Here is a 25727-nt window from a genome sequence, read left to right as displayed (position 1 = left end):
TCAGGTTCAGATGGTGCCATGTCAGCACTTCTTAGGGAAATAAGGCTCTTGAAATCCATCTCTCATTCTGCAGGGCTTTTCCCTAGCAATAGGAGCTTGAAGAGGGAAGGTGACAGAACCGAAGCTGGAAGGGGGAACTTAAGACAGCAACAGGAAGGGAAGATAGGACCCTCTCCAAGCCAAGGAAACAGCCTGCGCAAAGGTGGGAACCGCAAAGAACAACTCTGGGGAATGGAGATTGGAGATGAAATGAATGGAAATAGGAGCCCTCAATGCCCCAATATCAGAGAAGTATTAAGAAAACATTGGAACAGCGGCGCCTGGGTGGCTCAGTCGGTTGAGCGTCTGCCTTTGGCGTGGGTGGTGATCCCAGAGTCCTGGGATGGAGCCCCACATAGGGCTCCTTGCTTGGCGGGAGGCTTGCTTCTCCCTCTCATACTCCCTCTGCTTGTGTTCCCTCTCTCGGTCTGTCTCTCTCTGTCAAATAAATAAATAAAATCTTAAAAAAAAAAAAAGAAAAAACATTGGAACATACAAGTGATGGAATATTCTGCAGCATGAAAAATTATCTTTATGAAAAATACATAGCAATGTGGGAAGAAGCTTATATTACAATTTAAAAACAAAACAAAAATTTTAGCCAGAGTTTTTTCAAAATTTAAATGGATAATGTCTACTGTAGGAAAGTAAATAACACATTTATAAATTTTTCTTTTGTTTTTAAGTTTTAACTTAGGTGCAGTGACATCATATATGAAAGTTCAGCCTCGTTTCCTGTTATCAAAACTTTTATTAAAGAAAAAAAAGAAGGGGCGCCTGGGTGGCTCAGTCATTAAGCGTCTGCCTCCGGCTCAGGTCACGATCCCAGGGTCCTGGGATCTCTGCCAGAACTATGCAACTATGCCACTGTAGAGAAACGGCCATAGACAACACATACAGGATTGGACATGTGTTCCCATAAAACTTTATTTACAAAAATAGGTTGGGGGCTGGATCTGACAGGCCATAGTTTATCAACCCTTGATCTAAAAGCACATCGTGTTATTTTTCTTTTTTTTTTTAAAGATTTTATTTATTTATTTGAGAGAGAGAGAATGAGAGAGAGCACGAAAGGGAAGAGGGTCAGAGGGAGAAGCAGACTCCCTGCTGAGCAGGGAGCCCGATGTGGGACTCGATCCCGGGACTCCAGGATCATGACCTGAGCCGAAGGCAGTCGCTTAACCAACTGAGCCACCCAGGCGCCCTCGTGTTATTTTTCTTAGAAAATAATTCCCTGCTTATTCAGTGCCTCTAAAGCCTCCCTGACCGCCCCCCCCAACACTTGCCATACACAGATAGCCCTGTCCCTGTCTCCAGTTATGAGAGCACAACCCCTCCGAGCCTCTCTCTTTCTGTTTCCTCACAGGCAAAATGGAGAAAGTAGGTGCAACCTTATAGGATTTTTGTGAAGATTCAATGCTTTCAAGCATCCAGTCTAATGACTGGCAGGCAACAGGCATTCAATAAATAGTTATGAACCCACACTGGCTCTATAAATAGTCTGAGTGAGGAGAATTCCACTGTGGATCCAGCCTTCGGGCCAGTAGCGGTGCTGGAGGGAGAAGCAGCAGATCACACAAACATACAGGAGGCTAGATAAGAAGGCAACACTAACTTTGAAGACACTGCAGCAAGACGGATTTGTATCAAATACTTCCGATGAATCATTTATTAGGCGGCCCCACTGTGCCAAATCCAGTTGGCTGTTGGTGGTTCGGCAGCATGGTCACACGCTTCCATCAAAGTAATAAGATCCTGCTCTTCATCCACAGACTCTCAACAGCTGGTGAGTGGGAGATCCTCGCTCGTGTAAACAGCCTCTTCTGAGCTCATTCTTCCGGGCTCATGGGACCAGTCACCTTCGCTTCAGCTGAAAAATAAACACATCAAGAAAATGAATGCTTCTCTCCTAGGGGAACACGACACAATGAGAACCAATCAATAACAAGAAATAGCATGGGGTCATCTTTAGAGAAGTCACAGTGAAATGTAAGAAGGCCAAGTACACACACACACACACATATCAACAAATAAGAAAAGAGCCTGAGTTCAAATATTGATCTTATGCCCTTATCAGCTGTATATTTGGGGTCAAGTTATTTAACATCCATGTCTACATTTCCACCTGCATGAAATGAAGGTAGTCATGGTATGTTCCTTTACAGTTGTTGTGAGGATTAAGTGCATTAATATAGAGTGCTTAGAACAGTGCCTGAATAATCATAAATGTCCGGTGAGTGTTTGCCAATATTGGTACCAGCATTATTCTTTGAAAAAGATGTTTCAGAATAGCTGAACAATGCAGTCAAACAAACACATAATGAATCCAATTCAAAAGGAATCTGAAAAATCTGAGTCTGTGATACTCTCAAAGACCCAAACCTGAAATTCAAATGAGACTTTAGATTTCTCTCTCCTGTGACTCAGCGATAGGACAGGTCAAACCAGGATAATGGGTGTTCCCATCGTTCGGTTCAATTCAAGAAACGGTGACTGAGTAAAGTGTACCAATGTTGACAGCTATATGCTGTGGTTTTTATAAAAGGATATCCTTATTCTTAGGAAATACACAATGAAATCGTTAGGACTAAAGGGCCATGATGTATGCAAATTATTCTCCAACATTCATATATATACGTACATCCAATTTATATATATATATATATATATAGAGAGAGAGAGAGAGAGAGAAATGTTTAACAATAGGTCTAACAAGAGTCTACAGTGTTCTGTGTACCATTCTTATCCCTGCAGCTTTTCTATAAGTTTGAAATATTTTCCACATAAAAAGTTTTTTAAAAGCCATTAGGATGGGTTAAAAATAGAAAAGAAGAATTGACTCCAGCTCCACTATCAAACAAGCACAGAGCGGCTGCAAGGACAAGCAGAGGTGACAAGATGCAGTCCTGACAAGATGCAAAGAGAGCTTGGACTTGAACAGGGGACATACAGTGGTTCTAGGATTCAAATGGAGTGGAGTCAGGCTAAGATCGCCCTGCTACACGTCTCCCTGGCAGACCCTGCTTGTCCCCAGGCGCCTAAAACAGGTTGTATGTGGCACTAAGAATAATGTTGCTTGAACCTTTGCCCTGCGTTTCATTTTAGGGTTTTAGTCTTGAGACTTTTTTTTCACATGCCAATTATTGCCTGTTTGCTGATCCCCTGCCGCAGATTTCTCCCCATCTTCAATCCATTTTGCAAACTGCTGATAGAATAAATCCCTAAGTCATTGTTCTCACTGCATCACTTCCTCACTCAAGAAATGACAATGATTTCCTATGTTCCAGAACACATTTTCTGAACATTGCCATCTCGTCAGTTCCGTGTTCTATGATTTTATATACTTTGATTTGTAGTTTCAACTTTCAAGATTTTTTTTCCTGCCGCTGAAACTAACAGAAGCTATGATTAGACTGACATCCGAGAGTGGTGGATGTTTAGTTACCGTCACGTGGCCTGAACACTAGGCTCAGGCCAAAGTTGTAATTTGTCTGAAATTGAGATAAAAGTTTTTCCTCCTATTTTTTAAATTTAGATACACTTTTTAATTTTAGAATAGTTTTAGATTTATAGAAAATTTGTAAAAATAATACAGAGTTCCCATATACCCACACCCTGTTTCCCTATTGTTTCCATCTTATATCACTATGTACATTTGTTAAAACTAATGAACCCACATTGGTATATAGTAATTAATTAAACTTTATACTTTATTCAGATTTCATTAATTTTCTTTAACGTCCTTTTCCATCCCAGGGATACCATCCAAGAAACTACATTACAGTTAGCTTTCCTCCTATTTTAAAATTGTAAAATATTGTTTAAGAAGCCAAATATAAATAATGTGTGTAGTCTGACTGAATAAGATTTTACACGACACTTTGATGCAATCATTATCTTTCCTACTGCCCTTGAACACGAAAAAACTCACAGCATCTAACTCATCTTGAGGCATGATTATAACATTCAAGACTCCCTGAATTTTCCCTTTATGTCAGATCCCTTGGGAGCCCAGATTTCATGTCCAAGACTAGATCTAATTCACTGATCCAAGAAAGTTTTGTTTCCTATACAGTATACAGCAGTTCTCGACACAGGACCTCACACAGAGATTTCCTGAAGTCTCGTGTTTAGTACAAACACATGATGCTAAAGTAAGCTCTCACTACCACCTGTAGAAAGTAGCTCAGTAACATCACCTCCAGTATTATCCCCTCACCAGCCATGAATATTAGAGTGTCCTTTATGGAAAACTATGGTATCAGCTGCCTTTAAGCTGCCAGTGACATTTCTTTGGTTCAATTTTAGGGAGCCTATTCACCTTGCTCATAGAGCTCATTAGCTCATAGAGCTAATTAATAGGCAAAGTTTAATTGCTCTTTCTAGCCTCCAATTTAACATTGGATCTGCATTCCTTTCGATACCCTCATTTTTCCCTGCATAGCTAGAGTAAAAAGAAAGCGTTCATGATAACATCTCACCAAATGGCCATATTTTTCCCATCAGGAGTGGGTAATTTCCCATTCTCTCTCAAGGAACAGAGACAATATCCCTTGGTAGAATAATTTTTTAGATGGCACATGAACTTAAATACAGTATCATTTAGTATCCTACTAGCAAATAGTACCCTATCAGCAAAAGTCTAATAAAGATTTCAGATAATAAACATATTTGACAACAACTCTTTCCAAATGAAATGCTTGGCATAGAATTTTAAACAACCAACATAGGATTTTTACTTACCAGTTCTATTTTTTTTAGATTTTTGATGTTTCCTTTGTCCGTTTAAAAACCCAGTATAAAATTAAAGTGAATTTTTACAAAAAGAAAAATTTATTCATAATTTCACCATTGTAGCATACCTATTTCAGGTTTATGACTTCCCTTTTGTCTTTGACCAAGCCTGTGTTCTTTTTGCCTCACATTATACTATAAACAGTTCCTATGTCTCTGGTAGTCACGTATATTTTTAAGGGTCACATAATATTTCACTAAGTAGGTGTATAATTATTATTTAAACATTTCCCTAATGTGCTTTAAAAGGACAAAGACTTTTGTCTGTTTTCATCACTGTATTCTGAGCATTTAAAACAGTACTAGCAAGGAGCACCTGGGTGGCTCAGTTGGTTAAGCATCTGCCTTTGGCTCCAGTCATGATCCCAGGGTCCTGGGATTGAGTCCTGCATCAGAGTCTCTGCTCAGCAGGGAGTCTGCTTCTCCCTCTCCCATTGCCCCTCCCCCCTGCTTGTGCGCATGCTCTCTCTCTCTCTCTCTCTCTCTCTCTCTCTCTCAAATAATAAAAGCCAAACAGTGCTGGCAAAAAGTAGACACTAGGTACATATTTGTTGAATAAAAAGTGAATTTAAATGGTTTCAAATTTTACCCTCATGTATTATTTTTTTAACATCCTGCTTTCTTCTGACTTAATTTTTTCTTATTCTACCTCCTTGAAATAAAAACAGTTGATCATGATTATTATTTTTTTTATGTAGAAAACATTTAGAATGATCAATTACCTTTGATTATGATCTGGTATAATTGGTATTATCCCATGTAAATTCCTTATATATCTGAAATGCCTTTATTCTACCCTCACATTTATTTCATAGTTTGGATAGGTGGAGAATCTACAATGGAAACCATTTTCCTTCAGAATTTTGAAGGTGTCCTTTGATTTTTTTTGTGGCTATGTTGAGAAAGCCATTGTCATTCTGATTCTTGATCCTTTTTCTCGGCATAACATTCCTCCCCCCTTGCTCTCCTTCCCTCCCTCCCTCCCAGCGGCCCCTCCCCTGCAACCTCTCTGGAGTGCCTATAATTTGGATGTTGAATCCCCTGGAATAAATCTCTAATTTTATTTTTTCCACCTTGTTTTTACCCGACTTTCTGAGAGATTTCCTCAAATTCATCTTCTAACTCTTCTACTGAGTTTTACATTTTTTGTTCTATTGGTAATTTCCAAGAGTTTTGTTTTTCTCTGAGTCTTCCTCTTTTAAATAACAAGCTATTTTCACTATAAAGCCTTTTCTATTATCTACCTGAATTTAGTACTTTTTAAAAAAGGATCTATTTATTTATTTGAGAGAGAAGAGAGAGAGAGTGGTGGGAGGAGCAGAGAGAGAGGGAGAGGGAGAGAGAGAGAATCCTCAAGCAGATTCCCTGAGCAGGGAGCCTGAAACTGAGCTCATTCCCAGGACCCTGAGATCATGACCTGAGCTGAAATCAAGAATTGGCTGCTTAACCGACTGAGCCACCCCGGCACCCCTGAACTTAGTACTTTTTAAAATGTTTTCTTCTACCTTCTGTTTCCTCCAAGTCATTTTGTTGTTGTTTTCTCTTTGTTTTGATCTCTCTCTTGTCATAGAGACTTGCCTAGAGGGTCTGGGAATTCTTATTTAAGAATGGGACCTGAGGGGCACCTGGGTGGCTCAGCAGGTTAAACAGCTGCCTTCGGCTCAGGTTATGATCTCAGGGTCCTGAGGTCCCGCCGCATTGGGCTCCCTCCTCAGTGAGAAGTCTGCTTCTCCCTCTTCCTCTGCCCCTCCCCCTGCTTGTGCTCTCTCGCTTGCACTCTCTCTCTCTCTCAATAAAATTAAAAAAAAAAAAGAATGGGGTATGAAAAACTAGTTGGAAGTTTTTTATTTGTGGGTAGATTTTATCATTGAAGTGCTTCACTAAGGGTGATCTGGCTTTGCCTTTTAGTTGGAGAACTCCTTATTAGTTTCTTTAGGTATTTTCCCTTGATCTAGTTGGATTCCCCAGAGAATAATTTTCCGATTTCCTACTTAGTGGGCAAAGGCCCAGTTGCTAGAATTCCAGGAGCTATAAGGGGCAAGAAGGCCTCAGGTCCTCTCTTCCAGTATGCAGACTTCCAATTAATCCCCCTGATTTAAGTGTGGTAGCTCTGCTTCTGATGTCCCCTTAAATTCTATTTTAGCCTCTTCGGAGAAAACCCCTCTAGCTGTCTGCTGGGGATAAGTAGGGGCAGTTATCTGACTTCACAGACTAGAGGATGGTGTCTGGAAAAATTTATTTTTTAATATACATTTAAAAATTTTAATTACAACTTAAATACAATAAAGTACACAAATTTTAAGTATACATGGCTAATGCTTTTTTGCATGTGTATGCATTCATGTAGCATCCAGATTGACATATAGAATATTTCCAGCACCTGGGAAGTCTCCTTCATGCCCCATCTCAGTCAAAACACTCCACAAAGTAACCATTATTCTGTTCTCTTTTACCATAGATGACTTTTACCTGTTCTTAAACTTGAGTTAAATGAAATCACACTGTATGTACTCTTTTGTGTCTAGCTTTTTGCTCAATATTGTATCTGTATGATTTACTCATGTTGTTTCAAGTTAGTTGTAGCTCATTCTTTATCACTTCTGTGTAGTATGCTATTCTTTAAATATACGACAATTTATTAATCCATTTGACTATTGTGGACATGAATTATTTCCAGTTTTTACTATTTTTTATTTTTACTCTTATTACATTTTATTTTTTTTTGAAGATTTTATTTATTTTTATTTATTTGACAGAGAGAGAGAGAGCACAAGCAGGGGGAGTGGGAGAGGGAGAAGCAGGCTTCCTGCTGAGCAGGGAGCCCGATGTGGGGCTTGATCCCAGGACCCTGGGACCATGACCTGAGCCAAAGGCAGACACTTAACTGACTGAGCCAGCCAGGTGCCCGTTTACTATTTTTTTAAAATTGAAGTATATTTGACATAGACATAGAGTTTTTTCCAGTTTTTGGCTCTTATAAATAACCCATCCATGAAGATTATTAAAGATATCTTTTGGCGCACATATGCATACACTTCCACTGGGCACATACACAGGAGTGAACTTGCTGGATCTTAGGACATATATTTATTTTTAGCTTTAATAATATCATCAGATAAGTTTCCAATATGCTTGCACCGATTTATTTTCCCATGAGCAATGAATGGAGTTCCCTAGCCAACACCTTAAATTTTAGCCATTTCAGTGGGTGGGTAGTAGTATCACATTGTGATTTTAATTTGCCTGTCCTGGATAACTGAAGATGGTAAGCATCATTTTATATGCTCACTGAGCATTTGACTGTCCTCTTTTGGGAAGTGCCTGTTCAAGTCTTTTAACCATTTGGCTTGTCTTTTTCTTATTCATTTACAGAAGTTCTTTATAAATTTTGGATAGGGACCCTTTATCAAATGTGTAATGAAAAATGTCATTTTTCCAATCTGTGGCTTGTCTTTTCTCTCTTTTAATGGTGTCTTTTGATGAAAAGAAGGTCTTAGTTTTTCATTATGGCAAATGTAAGCCTCAATTTTAAGCAACTTAAAACGGAAAAATTTCGTTTAAAAATCAGGGCTGTCTTGGGGTACCTGGGTGGCTCAGTTGTTAAGCAGCTGCCTTCAGCTCAGGTCATGATCCCAGGGTCCTGGGATCGAGTCCTGCATTGGGCTCCCTGCTCAGCGGGAAGCCTGCTTCTCCCTCTCCCACTCCCCCTGCTGGTGTTCCCTCTCTCGCTGTGTCTCTCTCTACCAAATAAATAAATAAATAAAATCTTTCAAAAAATCAGGGCTGTCTTTCTGGGTTTCCTCTAATGCACTATAATAAAACTTGTGCTGAGCAGAAAACCATCTTTGTTCCAAAGTTCGGGGTTATGGTTCTTGTTTCAGCGTTCATCGTAATAGAACATTAGCAGACACAAACTCTATACCATGCGACTCTATGATCTCTGGGATCCACCTTTGGTTGTTCTGGAAGACCACACTGCAACAAAGCGTTGGTCCCTAAAGAGAGAAAGACAAGACTTCCAGGCCCAGAGAATCATTGTCTCTGCCCCCCCTTCCTTATATCTTGTTTATTAATAACATGGTACCCTTTTGGGTGTTTTCTTCAATCCTGCAGGTGCCTCCCCTCAACTACCTTCAACAAAGTGAAGTAGAAGAACAGGCATTCTTGTTATACACAAATGATAAGGTTTTATTGCTTCTAACAAGGAGTGGTCTGAACAGATAGTTGGCCTACAAGGTAATTATTGACGAAGAAAAGGCCTATAAAGCAACTATTCAAAAACTAGAGCCACCATTTAACTGTTTTTAGCCTATGAAAAAATGAGAGTAGAGTCAACTTACTGTTTTTGGTCACCTTGGAAAATGTTGGAAGTATGCCAGAAATAGAAGTCCTCAATCAAGACTGGTTTATTGTGCATAGCAGAGACTAGGAATTCAATAAGTATTTATCAGATGAATTTGAGGGTGCTGGGATAGACATGTGGAGTTATACCTGCTTAAAATTTACTAGGCTTCAAATTCTTTTAGCTGTATGATATGGACTGGAATTTGGGTCTTATTTGTCCATTTGTCTCTAGGAGGCTCTTGGAACTGGTCAGAGTTATACTCTCTTTTCAGGTGCAATTCTGAATGGGAATAATAATTATTTTTAAAATAATGTTTTCCAAATTAATTTATCAATCTAGTAGTCTTCTAAATAAAATTGCAGAGACCTTTTTGACAGTAAAAACTTACTAAATGATTTTATATATCAAAGGATAATAAATGCTATACGGAAAAATAAAGGATATTAAGCAGACAGGGAATGTAATGTGGTGGTGGGGTTACTATTTTCTATAAGTAGTTCAAGGAAGGCCTTATTGATAAGGTAGCATTTATACTGAGACCTGAGACAAATGAGGGCATGAGACATGTGGAAGCAAGTACAAAGGTCCTGAGGTATACCTGGTTATATGAAGAACAGCAGGTGAAGGAGGAGGTCTCCTGCGGGAACAGAGTGATTGAAGGGAGAATGGTAGGAAATGATGTGACAGCAGCAGTAGGTGGGTGAGTGGGTGGAGGGTGAATCATGTAGGGACTCTGAAACTTAATCAATTTATTCTGAGTGAGAAGGCAAGCCTTTGGAGAGTTTTGAGCAGAGGACTGAGGAGATCTGACTTCCATTTTAAAAGGATCACTCTGACTCTTGTGTTGAGAATAAAATGCAGGGGGACAAGGCTGGAAGCAGGAAGAAGAGTTAGGAACCTGTTGCCATTTTCCAGGTGAGAAATAAAGGGTAGCAGCAATGGAGGAGGCAAGAATGATTGTATTATGGCTCTCTAAGGAAAAGAGAGTTGACAGGATTTGCTAATGGGCTGGGTGTAGGGCGTGAGAGAAAAAGCATGGTCAAGGACGATTCACAGCTTTTGTTCCCAGCAAATGCAAGGGCGGAGTGTCTATTTACTGAGGAGAGTTCGGTTTGGGGATGTTAAATTTGACAGGCTTATTAGAAATCCAAGTGGAGATGGCAGGTAGGCAGCTGGAAAGGCTTAAAAATGAATCTGCGTTTCATCTGGAAGAATAATGGGCAAGAGTTGCTAGAAAATAAAGTCTCAAAATAAAGATTAAGGTGGGAATTGGCTTCGCAGATACAAAAGTGCAACCTAAAACTACAATAAACAAAAGACACAAGAAACCAGAGCAATCGATGAAACAAGAAATATGCCTTGAAACAGTTCCTACAAGGCTTCTCTACATTTACAGATTTAAGCATTGATAAGTTTTTACTGTTGGCGGTGAGTTCTAAATCTTGGTGATGATTAATCTCTAACTTTGTTCAGGTATGAGGTTCTTCCAATGGAAACTTCTTTATTGTTCTTCCCTCAATATACATAATTATTGTCAAAAAATTAAAGTAATACAGAAAGCTGAACCCTCAAATCCCTCCAGGTTTTGAGATAATCCCTTTTTGGTTTTGTTTTTTTATCCTTCAGGTCTTCCTTCTAAGGCATAACATGAATTGTGTGCCCTGTGGGTGTGGAAGTGTGTCACTTAGCTGTGAGTGAGCCTATATAATATCCACTGTGAAGATGTGAATGCAGCTTTGTTTTATTTTTTTAACTAAATTCCCAGTAACTCATTACAGGTTAAAACAAACACAGCTTTGTTTTATTTTTCAGATTCCCAGTAACTCATTAAAGCTTTCTACACCATTCAAGAACATTGAGATTTATTAAAATATGGAATAACTTTACCAATATCACAGTCACAATCACGGTAGCTAATATGTACCCTATAGAATGTTTCCCAGGTGACACACTTCATGCTAGATGCTCTGTATGCGCCATATAATAGAGTCTTGTCTACAATCCCTCTTTTAGAGATGGGGAAATTTAGGATTTGATGAGCTAAGTAACTTCCCCCAAATCAAAAAGATAGCAGAGCCAGAATCTGAACCCAGGTGTGGCTGATCACAAAGCCCAAACTCTTGGCTACTACTATACTTCTTGGAAATATTAAGGGGTCTACTGCATATGATAAAACATCTTTACAAAACAGTGGGGGAGGGGATGAATTATTCAATACATGATTTGGTGGAAATTTGTTAAATATTCAATATGGGCCTCATTTTATATTATACAACATATTATATAATAAAAGTATTCCCAGCTATTAATAAATATGAAAAATGATAGATAAAATCATTAAAAACAGAACATAAATCATACCTTAATTTTAAAAAGAAAAAATATGGAAAAAATAGAAGACTAGATAAGTATTTTATTAATTTAGGAGAATAAGGAAAAACTTGAACAGAAAATTGCAAAAATAACACAAAATAAAAATTTAAACCGTTTATAGATAAAATATCACTAACAAAATTAAAAGACAAATTATAAATGAAAAATATTTGCAATGAATATATGACTGAAAAAGTGCTAATATCCCTAATATATAAAAATCTTTTATCCAACAGTAAGGAAAGCAGTGATATCTCAATAGCAAAATTGGCAAAGGATATGAGCAGAGAATTGACAGAAGAGGAAATATAAGGGGCTGATAAATAAATGCAAAATACTTAATTCACTAATAAGGAAATGCAAGTAAAAACAAGAGACTGTCATTCATCTTCTTGCTTTAGGGTTGTCAGAAGCGAATGAGAATGGTGTCATGATTATCTGCCAGGTGTGGGGGAAAATGGGGGACATTCCTAGACCTTAGTAAATATTTACTTTAGTAAATTGGTACAATCTTTCTTGAGAGCAATTTGGCAATATGTATCAACATTCATAAAGAAGTACCTTTACCTTTTGATCTAGTGATACCATGACCAGAAGTCTATCTTAAGGAACCAGTCAGCATTATGACAAATACATCTCTACAATCAAAAGACTATACATAATCTAAAAGTTTAATGATAAAACATTAATACAAGGAAATATAAATCCACTATTATAAATCATGTTTCTGAAGAATAAAGATCTGAAATATGTTTGTGTATATATACATACCTACATATAATGTTAAATGGCAAGGACAGGGTATGAAAATTTCTATGTGTATATGTTTTATTATCAAGTCTGTGGAAATGAGATATATATGTGGATAAATGTAGATATATAAATATATAGCAGGAAATAAACAAAAATCATAAAAGTAGTTCATTCCGGTTAGGGGATACAGCATAGTTTTTCTCTCTTTTCTGGAAATATTTGCTACGTATATTAAAAGGAAAATGTGTTACTTTGATCATCAGGTTAAACCTTTAACTCAACAAGAGTCTTTTAGAAGTTCGTTTCTTTTTACCTCATAAGTCATTCAAGTTCCAGGAATGTATCCTTAACAATGGACAAAGATAAAGACAAAGATTTCTATACAAAGGTGATCGTTTTAACATTATTAATAACTCTCTAATTTTGAGAGGGAACTGCTAAATTCGAATATAGGAGAAAGACTGAAGAAAATATAGTACATAAAATGAAAGAAGATTATAAATCTACTAGTCCTATTTGCAAGGAATTTTTAATAACACACAATAAAATTCTCATATTTTATGTTAAGGGAAAACAGAGGATAGAAATTATTTAATATGTATCTAATTTACTGTGACCTTTTATTTTTAATATGACCTGAATTAGATATTAGATAGATAACACACATACACACTCTCTCTCTCTCATTTATTTATGTATAGTCATTTATTCACTTATTTCTTATTTTTCATTTTATCCATTTAACCATTTCTTTACAGAGACTGGGCTTGAATCCAGGCTCTGGTAAAAAATAACTGTGGACTCTGGGCAAATTACCAATTTTCCCTTAGCCTCTGTTTTTTCATCTGTAAAATGAAGACCATCCACTGTGCAAGAGTAAATGAGGTAATGCGTAGAAGGACCCAGAACAATGACTTACTCATAAAATGTTTTCAGGAAATATCAGTTGATAGTATTTAACTGTTATTTTTAAAAATGAAAAAGACTTAGGAAGCAAAGAAGTAGTGAGGAACCAAAAATGTGTGGGCAGAGAGACCTTCACATCCTCCCAGTCAGGGAATTATTTACCTTATAATTTAAAAATAAAACCCACAAAATATATTACATTTTCAGGACTTTAAAGGAATGTAAATGCCAATGTAAATCAAAGATCAAATAAGAAATAACGTTAGGAAAGACGCAATGCCCTGAGTAACCCCAGCAAGTTCTCTCATGCGGCTTAATAACTATGATAGTGCCACCTTGTGGAATTAGTGATGCATTTCACATCCCCGGGAATTTGAGATTTTATTTTGGTCATTTATACAGAAAGCCTAAATTCTACAAATATTCTTACCAAAACATTAACATGCAACAAGAGGAGATCAGACATAAATTGTTCAAACATGTAGAAATGTAGAAAGTAATATTACAGGGAGTTTGGTGAACAAAAGAAATCACCAAATTCTATCACTGCAAAGCAGTAACATCATTTTAAGATTATTTTTAACATTTCACCCCACTTTTTAAATTTCTTTTTTTCAGTTTGTTTTTTTTTAAGATTTTATTTTATTTATTTGACAGAGAGAGAGAGCACAAGCAGGGGGAGCGGCAGAGGGAGAGGGAGAAGCAGGCTCCCCGCTGAACAGGGAGCCTGACACTGGGCTCACTCCCAGGAGCCCGGGACCACGACCTGAGTCGAAGGCAGACCCTCAACCTACTGAGCCACTCAGGCGCCCCAGCCCACTTTTTAAATTTCTAAGTTAATATATCATTAGCATTTTCCATGCTGTGGCATCTTTCACAATGATTTTTTAATGGTGACCTAGCATTTTATTGAATTGATATTCCATACCCAGGCTCAACGTTCCCATAATGCTGGGCATCTAATCTACTTCCAAGTCAAATGTTAATTTACTGTGATAGTTTCTGTACAGGTGGATATTAATGTCTTTATTTAGTTATAAAAACTAAGATATACTCTCATGATGAAGATAATACACACTCAGCATTTAAAAGATGAGCAAAAATAAACTACACTTATAATTTTGCAACCCAGAAAACCACTGTAGCACCCTTGCAGATTTTTTTAGCACACACAAATGTATGTGTAGTATATATTCATGTTTTTTAAAACAAAAATGGGATTATATTACTATACAGTCTGCTTCTTTTCTTTTCTTTTTTTTTTTAAGGTTTTATTTATTTATTTGACAGAGAGAGAGAAAGTACAAGCAGGGGGAGCGGGAGAGGGAGAAGCAGGCTCCCCGTGCAGCAGGGAGCCCGATGCGGGACTTGATCCCAGGACCGTGGGATCATGACCTGAGTCGAAGGCAGATGCTTAATTATCTGAGCCACCCAGGAGCCCAGTCTGCTTTTTTTCATTTGAATTTACATCCCGTGCAACTTTCTATGCCAGGAAACATTATTTTTATGACAAAATGGTACTCCACTTACAGTTTAATTAATTGCACACATGTACTATATAGTACAAAATTCTGGTATGTATATTATTGAACGTGATGATTACAGTTTGATGGAGGTCAGAGGCATTAAACAAACAGCAGAAATAACTGCAGGGGGCTGAATTGTGGTAAAACACCAGGAAGGAAAAAAAGAGGATTCTAAGAAAAGATAGTGGAGGTACACAGAGGGTGGAAGAAGGTCTGTCTGAGGGAGTAAGGGAGTAAGGAGGGAGTCAGTCCGGACCTGAAGGAGGGGGATGGCATGTGAAAGATGAGTAAGTATATTCCAGGCCGAGGGGCGGGCAGCATAGTTGAAGGCCCTGAGGTGGAAAAACTCTCAGCAAGCACTGGGAAGAGAAAGACGGTGGATGTGGCTGGCGCTTTTTGAGGCTGAGACAGAAGAAGCCGGAGGACCTCGATGCCACGTCAGGGAGCATGTACTGTATTTTCACCCTGTGGCAGGTACACGATCTGATTCACATGTGAGAGAGCTCGCTCTTCCTATTCTGTGTAAAATGGATCGGGGGACCAGAGTGTAAGACGAGAAACTAGTTAGGGGAGTACAGCAACAATCCAAACAAGAGGTGATGGGGCCTAGAGTAGTCTAGAGGTAGTAACAGGTGGATATGAGATATAATGGCGTTGTGGGGCGGCGGCAGTAAACTCTGCATCCAGGATGGCTGCTAGCATTTATGGGGTCGGAGGCAAGAGGACAATTGGAAGACCCTGTTCCCATTCTTTTCCCATCCCTGGCTCCAGGCCACACTGTAAGGGGCTTCTGATGCTCCCCTGTGGACTCCTGAGCCCACTAGTCCAAGCTCCGTCCACACCACCCGCCACAGCCAGGATCCACCCTTATGAGGAGGTACCTGGAGAAGAAACCTATTCAGGCCTTGTTGGAGGAGGGAGTACTAGGGACCTGGGTTTCTTCAGTGTGGTCTCAGGGGAAGGAAGCAGGCTTTGGGGGACCATGTCCCCTCAGCTCTGTGGACTTTTTGCCCTGTGAAGAGGTCCAGAGGGAGGAGCGCAAGGGTGAGGACCTGATACTCAGTGCTACTTGAGGCAGAACTGATTGCATCTAGTCCAAATTAACTTGGAAAAATCTCATAAATCATCCATAAAGCATATACGGTACGTTCTGTGCGTATGACCCTCTATCATTGTTTTCTAATTTTTCCTCGTCCATGTTTCTCTGTGTCTCTCAGTTAACTTCATCCTACATGATGTTGATGGAGTCATCAGCACCTACTTACTCCAATGTGTTTCCTTTGTATCATGACAAGTAAACCCTTGAAAGCATTCATAACTGTTTCATACACTGGCTTTTAGGCTTGACGACATCTATTGCCTGCTTAAGTTAATACGTCTGTATTAACTGATGCTAATACATCTGCATTAATCTGTATAGGACTTGGAGTAACAACTGGAATAGAGGGAGGGAAATTTAGGAATGACGCTAGAGTTCCAGCCTGAGCAACTGATTTAACAGTGCTTTTTACTGAGATGGGAAAGACCAGGGGAAGAACAGGTATAGATATCTTGTAAATTCATTGATCTGGTTCCCTCTTGCTGGACATTTAGGTTGCTTGCAATATTTTATCATTAGGAACAGTACTCTGATTTGTAGTGACATCTTTTTGCATATCTTTAATTTCTAAATACAGAATTACTTGATGAAGGGATGTACACATTCTTTCAATTTTTAATGCACATTGCCAAATAACTTTAAAAATTTTTTAAATTTTGTTTATTTTTGAGAGAGAGAGAATGACAGAGAGAGAGAGAGAATGAGAGGGGTGAGGGTCAGAGGGAGAAGCAGACTCCCCGCCGAGCAGGGAGCCCGATGCGGGACTCGATTCCGGGACTCCAGGATCATGACCTGAGCCGAAGGCAGTCGCTTAACCAACTGAGCCAGCCAGGCGCCCCCAGCCAAATAACTTTTAAAAAGAGCTGTTCCCCCCCCCGTCCTTCTCTCCCTCCCACTTTTCCTTTGTCCATTCAATAAATAAACTTTTGTTGAGTACCTACTATGACCCACACAGGGCCTGAGATAAATCTAGCTTTGTTCCTTGTCGGGGGCTGGGAGAAGGAAAAGCTATGGAAGACTCTAGAGTTTTGAATTGGGTGACTTGGATAGCCTGCCCCACACGTCTTCTTTAGCTCTGGAGAGCAATCTGAATAAGTTAAAATTCCTTCTTCATTTGGATTGGGGATGACACTCTAAGAATTTTGGGAAAAAATGTTTAACTTCATGCAGACCCCAAATAGGACACCGAGAACAGGCTTTGCCCCAAGGAACTATAATTTGGAGGGTATTATTTTACAGTAAGCTTTTAAAATACGATGCAAATTTAACTCTTAGCCAGTGGCCACATCATCTCACCAGGACTTGTGGGCAGCATTGCCCTAGCCAGGGGCCTGTCTCATGGCATCTGATAGAGAAGGATGCAACAGGAGACCTCAGATCAGGGCATGAGGCCCCTTTGTGCACACTAGGGCCAGCCCAAACTCTTGATTTGAAGTACATTTCCTACTACGTGGCTTGAGCACCTAAGTTGCTAGATTTGACTGTGAGCTTGAGTTAAAAGCGGTGCTGGTGGACGTCCTTATGGTTGTCACTCAGGAGAGTCCAACCCAACAACACCATCTTGTCTCCTCTCAGCGGACACCTAGTAGAAGATTTCACCATGCACAACACTATATTTACTTCTAGTTATTGGAAGACTTGGGCCCTATACAAGGCTGGGAAATAATAAGAACATACTCAGGTGCCAGAGGAATTACAAGGAGATGCCTGGAGTATTATGAACCTAAAGCAAGAGTGGATTATGAGTGTTGTAGCTCTCTTCTCTGAACAGGAGCCGTTGTGTTCTCACCTTTAAAATGGGAACTGGGGTCACTTGGCTGGCTCAGTCGGTAGAGCATGCGACTCTTGATCTTAAGGTTGTGTGTTCAAGCCCCACACTGGGTGTAGAGATTACTTAAAAAATGAAACCTTTAAAAATAAATAAATAAATAAATAAAATGGGAACAATTCAATGTCTCATGATTCCTATACGAATTTAAAGAGATAACCCACATAAAGCCCACAGTACAGTAGCTTTCACTCAGGACGTGTTCAGTAAATGGTGGCTGTTCCTGGAACAATGTACATCATACTAGCACATCTGATTCATAAACTATTAATGCATCTAATTTATCAGCACATCTATCTGAAAACCAGAGGAAGCATTCCCAGGTATGATTTTTTAAAAACTCAACATCTGCCTTCTTAAAATATATGATGTGGTTACACCTCTGGAACCCTAGAGATTTGTTAGTTCATTCCACATCTGTAAAATGCTTTTTATATACCAAAATTATGCTATCTGTCTGCATCTTTGAGGGGGCCTTTGCAATTCTTTGCTTGGTGGGGTATCAAAGCAACCCAAAGAAGATCTATCTAGACTGTGCTATTTAAATAAATATCATATTGACTGTAATCATCTCAACTTTGCAGACTTCTTTACTTTGGAAGAAAAGAAAGAGACGTATACAACAGGGATGTGTGATTCCTAGTGAAAGGAAGGAGTCTCTGTAACTCCACTCTTACTCCTCCATGCACACATTGCTGTCTCCAGGACAATCTCATGATAACATTACTTTTCCATTCCCAATAGGAGGCCAACCCTTCGTAAATAATAGAAGTTACAGATAACCATGACTTTTATTTAACGAAGTCCTATGACTTCCTCCTTCTTCCTTGGAAGCTAACAAGAAGTTAAACAGGACATTTGGTGTCTCCCCTCTCTTCCTGACACAATGCTGGGATTTAGATTGGGGATGGCACTCTAAGAATTTTGGGAAAAAATGTTTAACTTCATGCAGACCACAAATAGGACACCGAGAACAGGCTTTGCCCCAAGGAACTATAATTCGGAGGGTATTATTTTACAATGAGCTTTTAAAATATGATGCAAATTTTATTTTGAGGGTCTCTTAGCCACTAAGAGGCAGCAGCAGGATGGTTTCCATCCAGACCAGGGGATCCCGTATTAGATGGGCTCTGGGGACTGTGGCATTTGTCCTGAATAACAGCAGACAAAAGAGACCTCTGAGCAAACAGGTCTCAAACAGCACGGGCACCAGCTGTTTGAAAAGACAGAGCAGAGTGTAATATGGAAGGTGCAAAGCACCAGATTCTGCTCTCCAATGGTCAGAGCAGGCGGCGTGGAAACAGGCTGCCTTCTACGAGGACTCCTAACCGGGTTAGAAGGTAGGGATTACTAAATTAATTTTTATTAATAATTAGCAGTTGGGTGTACCTGTAAGCTAGGAGTTCCAGAGCAAACAAGATGCTTCCTGGAGTAAAGTGTGTTCAAATCTTTTAAATCCCGGCTTGGGACATAATAGTCTGTTCAAAGGCTCTTTCTCCTGACTCGTGTATTTCCTGAAAGATACTCCCTTTGTAAAACTACGGTGAAGGTACAGTCTCCTTTCCAACCCTTTGAGCTTATTAGACACGAAAATAAAAGTTGCCTTGAACATACTTTAAAATCCTGCAAGGACAAATAATGCAGAGTAAGGTTTGAGTATCATTGTTACCTCCCCGTGTCCTCACCAGCTTTGGCTGCAGCCGTCCTCCGGCAGGTGTTTATATGGTTTACATTAGTGCTGGCGGGGAGTACCGACGCTGTGCAAACCAGCACACTTCCCACCACATGCCCGCATGCCAACATTAGGGTTCTTCAGCTGCAAAGTCTTTTTTCTTTGTGGCTTTTCAATCTTTTGTCACTTGGCCCTTTTTTGATTGTCATGCCCCCTGCCAAGTTTGTTGAGACACAATTTGCCAATAGCTCTGCATTTCCAGGATATTAAGAGTAGATGAGTACAACAGAACAGAATATATACAATCTGGGGGAACTGTCCCACCCCCCGCCAATGTTATCCCTTCAAGTCAAAGATTAACTTTGGACCAAATCTTTGAGAGTAATGTCCTTTAGGTTGTTGACTTGGCTAGTAAGCAAGAACGCTCAGTGTGTTAGGTAATACCTGTTAATAAGAAAATCACCCTTGGGCATGAGTGGCTAAAAGACCCTCTCCTGATTTGGGGTCGGTCCAGTCAGGCACAAGCTGCTTATCTGTGCAGATGGGGCAGCCCCACCCATGGGTCAAGAGAGCCTGGCTTTGGGGATCACAAAGGAGTTATGGACCACGTCCAGCGGTGAGCAAATATTGACAGAACTGGATTCCTCTCGAAACAGCTGGTTAATGACCGTCGAGCTCAAACTCTTTACAGAGAGATTGGGACAGAAAATCTGTAAGCTAAGAAAAGGTCTCTTATTTAATTAACCTGTTTCAGAGGTAAGCCCCATAGAACAGCACAGAACAGCATGAACTAATAGCCACTTACCACTGTTGCAGTCTGAATGCTGTGTGCTTCCTGGTCTTTTGATGATTCACTGGTATCAGGGGAAGGAAAGAAAAAAGGGAAAGGAGCTAACATTTATTAAGGACCTGCTGTGTGTTGGGCACTGGTCTCAGTCATTTCATACATATTTTTCTCACTCAATCCTCAAGGAAAGGTATTATTAGCTCCTTTGCCCAGTAAAAAAAAAAAAAAAAAAAGAGGAAAAGTTAAGTGACTTGCCAACATAATGGCAGGGAGGAGGCAAGATTCAAATTCAAGTCCATCAGTTTCCAAATCCATGGTTTTTCTGCTGGGCCAGGCCAAATGTGTAAGGATATGCATGGTGTGGCTGAAGATGGAGCAGAAGGGAGGAGGGAGAAACAAATTCTGTTTGTCTCTTTTCATGAGGAAAAGTGTCGATTCTGTAGCATGAACACAAGCTGAGCACCTTACACTGTTGTGAAAAGCAACATGGAAATATATCCATTATCACTTATTATTTTGTTAAAGATTTCATTTATTCATTTGAGAAAGAGAAAGAGAGAGGGAGGCGGAGAGAGAGCACAAGCAGGGGGAACAGCAGAAAGAGAGGGAGCAGCAGGCTCCCCACCAAGCAGGGGCCCTGACGTGGGGCTGGATCCCAGGACCCTGGGATCATGACCTGGGCCGAAGGCAGACACTTAACCAAGTGAGCCACCCAGGTGCCCGATCACTTATTATTTTTAAAAGATGAAAAATTATGCACAAAATAATGAATGAGTTTATTTCCTGCCTCTGGCTCTGAATATGAACTAGTGCTAGCTTTTGGTCCTGGGAAGGATACCTGTGAGATTTTCCTGGATTTTGTGCGATAGGCAAAGCTTCATGGAGAGTCCTGTAAGGGCAGGAAGAGAAGGCAGTGCGGAAGTTCTGAAATAAAAGGCACAGATGGGGCACCTGGATGGCTCAGTCAGTTAAGCATCCGACTTTCGGTTTCGGCTCAGATCATGATCTCAGGGTCAGGATCTCAGGGTCATGAGATGGAGCCCCACTTCCAGCTCCATGCCTAGCATGGAGTCTGCTTGAGAGTCTTTCCTCTTCCTCTTCCTCTGCCCCTCTCCCTGCTTGTGTTCTCTCTCTCTCTAAAATAAATAAATAAATAAATAAATAAATAAATAAATAAATAAATAAATAAATGAAATCTTTTTTTTTTTTTTTTTAAAGGCGCAGAAATCCACTGCTGCCACATACCTGCATTAAAAGAATCCCCTGTTAAAACACACAGGTCAAATCTAATTACCAGAATACTAAGAAACTTTCCAAAGGGACTGGGACTTTTTGTGTTGAATCTGCACAAAATTCTCAACTACTTCCTATAGTCTTAATCAGGAATTTGGACTCAGATTTGACCACTGTTAGTTACAAAGGAAGTCCTGTACTTACTGCATTGATATTCCAATGGAATAAAAAATACGATAAAAAGCAAATCTTAGATTTAAGCTTTTCAATGGTCACTCACACCTACAAGATGAAATCGAACCTTCTTAGCAGGTGGATGAGGCCTGGCCTACCTCCTCGGCCCCATCACCCATCCCTTGCAGCCTCACACTTCACAAGAACAAATTCTTTGGAGGTTATCTCTCTCCCAGTGCAGACACCCCAAATACCATTTCACACCTCTATGTTTTAGCACATACCTGTCTCTATTCTGGGAACTTCTGCCCTGGGAATGTCTATGTAAGATTTGGAAGAATGAATTTTCCCCAGGCTTCATCTTATTCCTGGATTCCATCTCTATCCCCTCGCCGTTTCCACACATCACATACGCCTCCACGGCCCTGACCGCACCCACCCCCTCTCCATCCCTGAAGTGTGAGCTCCCTGAGAGGAGGACTGGCATAGAGTAGGTGCTGAATAAGGAAAGGAATCAATTGCTCTAAGATATCTTGAAACATGTTTACTATATCTTGCCTGGAGTCTTCAATGAGAGATAAAAGTTGGCTTCTTGTTATTTCCTCAAACAACCACAAAGAATAAGTTCCCTAGTTGAAATTTCAGTAAATCCTTTCAGAGGACATCCAGAAGTTGTCAGTGTTTCATATGAACGTGACATAAGAATATTTGTTCTAAGAAACATGGAAGACAATTGAAGGACAATATTCTTCAAGAAACCATTGATTCTACCGAAGGCTAGTAAAAAGAGGAGAGAAATGTGAAAGCAAGTGTCCCCCCACCCCGATGCCTGGGGCTTGGGTATATTATTCATTGCTGTTAGAATTCAAACACTAAAATGTAGCACCCACAGTATTGTGGGCCCCTTAAGAGAAAACACCTGTGTAGTTGGGGGGGGGTGGGGTGGTTGAATGCTTGCTAATTGTTACTGTTAACCAGCAGGTGGCGCCAGAGACAAGCACATCTGCTACGACCGCCTTCTCGAGGATGACCACCTCAAATCCTGCTCCAGCTGGAATTCCTGCGGCTGTCTAAGGTCCCATCCCTCTGTGGAAGCTTCAACTGGTACAGCCAATATACACGCCCGTGGTTCTAAAGTTCATTGCCCAGGAGAGTCACTTGGAGGGCAGGGATTGTTAAAACGCAGTTACCTGAGCCCCAGCTGCAGAGATCTCATTCAGTAGGTATGGAGTAGGGCCTGAATAAAAAATTTCCATTTTAAGCACCACCTTCTTATCCTCCCTCAACCCTCCATGGTGAGGCGCTTTGAGAAACACTGATTTGCACCCGCATACACTGTACAATATCATCTCATAGCCCTGACTCAGAGATAGTCAGGCAGGAAAGGGACTCATTGGTTCATTCATTCACCAAACATGTACTGAGCCCTTACAGCTTGCCAGTCACCCCTGGGTGCCTTCACAAAGTCAGGCAGCACATCCTCAGGCTTGAGATCACCACTGAGCGATCTGACATAGCATCCAGTAAAGACTGAAATTATCCTTTCTTATATTTACCCCATCAAAGAACCTGGCTTCCCTCATGAGAGGAAAAAAAGTCCTCCTTTCCCATAAAGAACAGAGTCCTCCTTTCCCATGTTTACAGAAATTCTGCCAATAAACGGATTCCTAATGGTTACTTTATAGGACATATAGTTGAAAAGGAATCTTGTTACCAAGATCCATTCTTTAAAACACAGACAATAATAAATCCATTATTTTTTTTTCCTTTTTCAAAGATTTTATTTATTTATTCATGAGAGACAGAGAGAGAGAGAGGCAGAAGCAGAGGGAGAAGCAGGCTCCCCGCCAAGCAGGGAGCCCGATGCGGGACTCTATCCCAGGACCCTGGGATCATGACCTGAGCCGAAGGCAGATGCTTAACCGACTGAGCCACCCAGGCGTCCCTAAATCCATTATTTTAAAACAAAGACAAAAATAATGAAAATCAAAATGCTGCTGAGTACAGGTCCTACTGTCATGTTAACTTTGCAAATCCAAGATAAATAAAAACCCTAGTAGTAAAAGAGTGGGATAAATTACATTACTACAAAGAAAACATAAACTAAAATTCCATTAGAAACTTAAAATTGGCATGACATAGTTATCCACGGGAGGATTCAGGGAGAGTGCTTTCTTAGAAACAATGGAATATGTGCATTCCAGTGCAGTCTATGGCTGAAACACACCATCTGTTCAGTGACCAACACTTAAAATGCCCTGAGCCCACCTATTTTTTTTTTAACTACCTTTCTGACTTTTGAAAAGTTTTTGTTCTAGAATGGACTTGAAAGTTCACTGAATCCAACTTTTCACTCCACATTCAATACTGCTTTACAACATTGCAGCGGCCAAAGTGCTTCTCAGCCTCTGATGCATTCCTCCAAGGTCAAGAGGATCACTTCCTTCCCCAGAGCTCAGCCCATCTTGGGAATGTTCCAGTTTTTAGGAACCTCCTCCTCACATCCTGACTGACAGGCAGGAAAAGCCAGTGTCTCCACAAGAAAGCCTTCCCTGACCCCCAAAGTTAGCATGGTGCCTGGGGTAGGACTGCATCCTCAGCTGCATGGGCAAGAAACCTGTTACGGTGGGCTCAACAAGGAAGCCGTTCATCTTTCTTATACAACAGGAAGCCCAGCAGACAGCAAGCCCAAATGAAGGATGTAAGGATGTCCTGCAGGAGCTAGGCTCCTTCAATCTTTCTACTCTGCCATCTCTCACCTGTGGTTCTTGCTCCTGCTTGAAGATGACTGCTGCTTCTCCCGGCATTGCATCTGCATTCCAGACAGGCAGAGGGAAGGGCAAGCCAGGAGGATGGGGGGCACCTATATCAAGAAGGCAACACTTTCTTGGAATTCCCCCTTATATTTCATCTTGTGTCTCGTTGGCATGAACGATGTCACATGACCACCTCAAACTTCAGTATGAGAAGGTGGGTATTTTAGTTGGGCACTTTGTTGACCAGAACATCTGGGTTAAACTCATGAGGAAGAAGGGCAGAACAGATAATGGGTAGGACAATCAGCAGTCACTGCCAGAGCCAGATAGTAATAGGTGATTAACATGTTAATTGGCTGATAAAATCTGTCTTTCTAACCATTTGAACCCTTCAGAGGCTTAGAACAAGATTACAGAAACTCTTCTTTCCCTGTAACATCCCTTCAGATAATTGAATACCATGATCATTTCTTTTCACTTCCCCTAACCGAAGATGTCTCTTTTCCAAGTAGATTCTTTTCCAGGCTTGTCTTTGAAAACACTTCCATTTGTTTATATTCCAGGTACGGATTGACCTATAAAAACTAATGCAGAGTCATCTCCTTCTTCCTGCTGTACACCGTGCTATTAACAGAGCCCCAAATCCCTTGAACTGAAACATCCTACTGTCAATTTATATAGAGCATGCCTTGAACGCTGACACTTGTGGGGAAGAGGTGGAGCAATGGGGACACACACCACTGAATACATACTCTCTGAAAGGCACTCTGCCATCTCCTTTATAAGACATTCCATTCAGAAGACCCCAAGGTCATATCAACCTCATTCGGGCCATTGCAAGGCTGGTTTTATGGACCCAAGGAAGCACTTTACATAATCATTGCTAAACTCCATGCTGCCAGATTTAGTCCATTGCTCCTGAGCTCTGGTTGTTACCCAATGAACTACACAGCTAGCATTTTTCGCTCTAAGTCTCCTTAAAATATGATTTATCTTTAGTATTAGTAAGGATTGTGTTCAGCTGTAATGGACAAAAAAAAAAAAAAAAAAAGAAAAAACCCAACCAAATAACAGTAACTGACATAGAACAGGTTTATTCAAGAAGTGTGGAGGTTGGGGGTGCCTGGGCAGCTCTGTCTGTTAAGAGTCTGACTTGATTTTGGCTCAGGTCAGGATCTCAAGGTCATGAGATCAAGCCCCATGTCGGGCACCACGCTGGTCGAGGAGTCTGCTTAAGATTCTCTTTCTTTCCCTGTGCCCCTCCACAACCCTCCCCACCGTCCCCCACGACTCACTTTCTGTCTCTTCTCTCTCTCTCTCTCTCTCTCTCTCACACACACACACACACACAAAGTCTGGAGGTTGTCAGCCCAGGGCTGACATGGTGTGCCAAAGTATCAGGGATGTAGGCACCTTCTACCTTGTAACTCTATTATGAAGTT

The 25727-nt window shown here is 40.3% G+C and overlaps 1 protein-coding gene across 1 annotated transcript in view; it reads right to left on the bottom strand.

Annotated features, from left to right (window-relative positions):
* Window positions 1-1281: 1281 nt before the first annotated feature.
* SLC44A1 (solute carrier family 44 member 1) overlaps window positions 1282-25727 on the bottom strand; it is a 196183-nt gene continuing 171737 nt past the window's right edge. Inside the window, exon 16 of the mRNA XM_028108788.2 lies at window positions 1282-1909. Coding sequence (XP_027964589.1) covers window positions 1895-1909 — 15 coding nt within the window. The 3' untranslated portion in view covers window positions 1282-1894. The remainder of the gene's footprint in view (window positions 1910-25727) is intronic.

Source organism: Eumetopias jubatus, unplaced genomic scaffold, assembly GCF_037043125.1.
Source record: "Eumetopias jubatus isolate StellerSeaLion01/CBP00866 unplaced genomic scaffold, mEumJub1_p1.0 scaffold_15, whole genome shotgun sequence".
NCBI lineage: Eukaryota > Metazoa > Chordata > Mammalia > Carnivora > Otariidae > Eumetopias > Eumetopias jubatus.
Note: the sequence above shows the minus strand (reverse complement) of the source record. Positions and strands in the feature narration are given on the sequence as shown.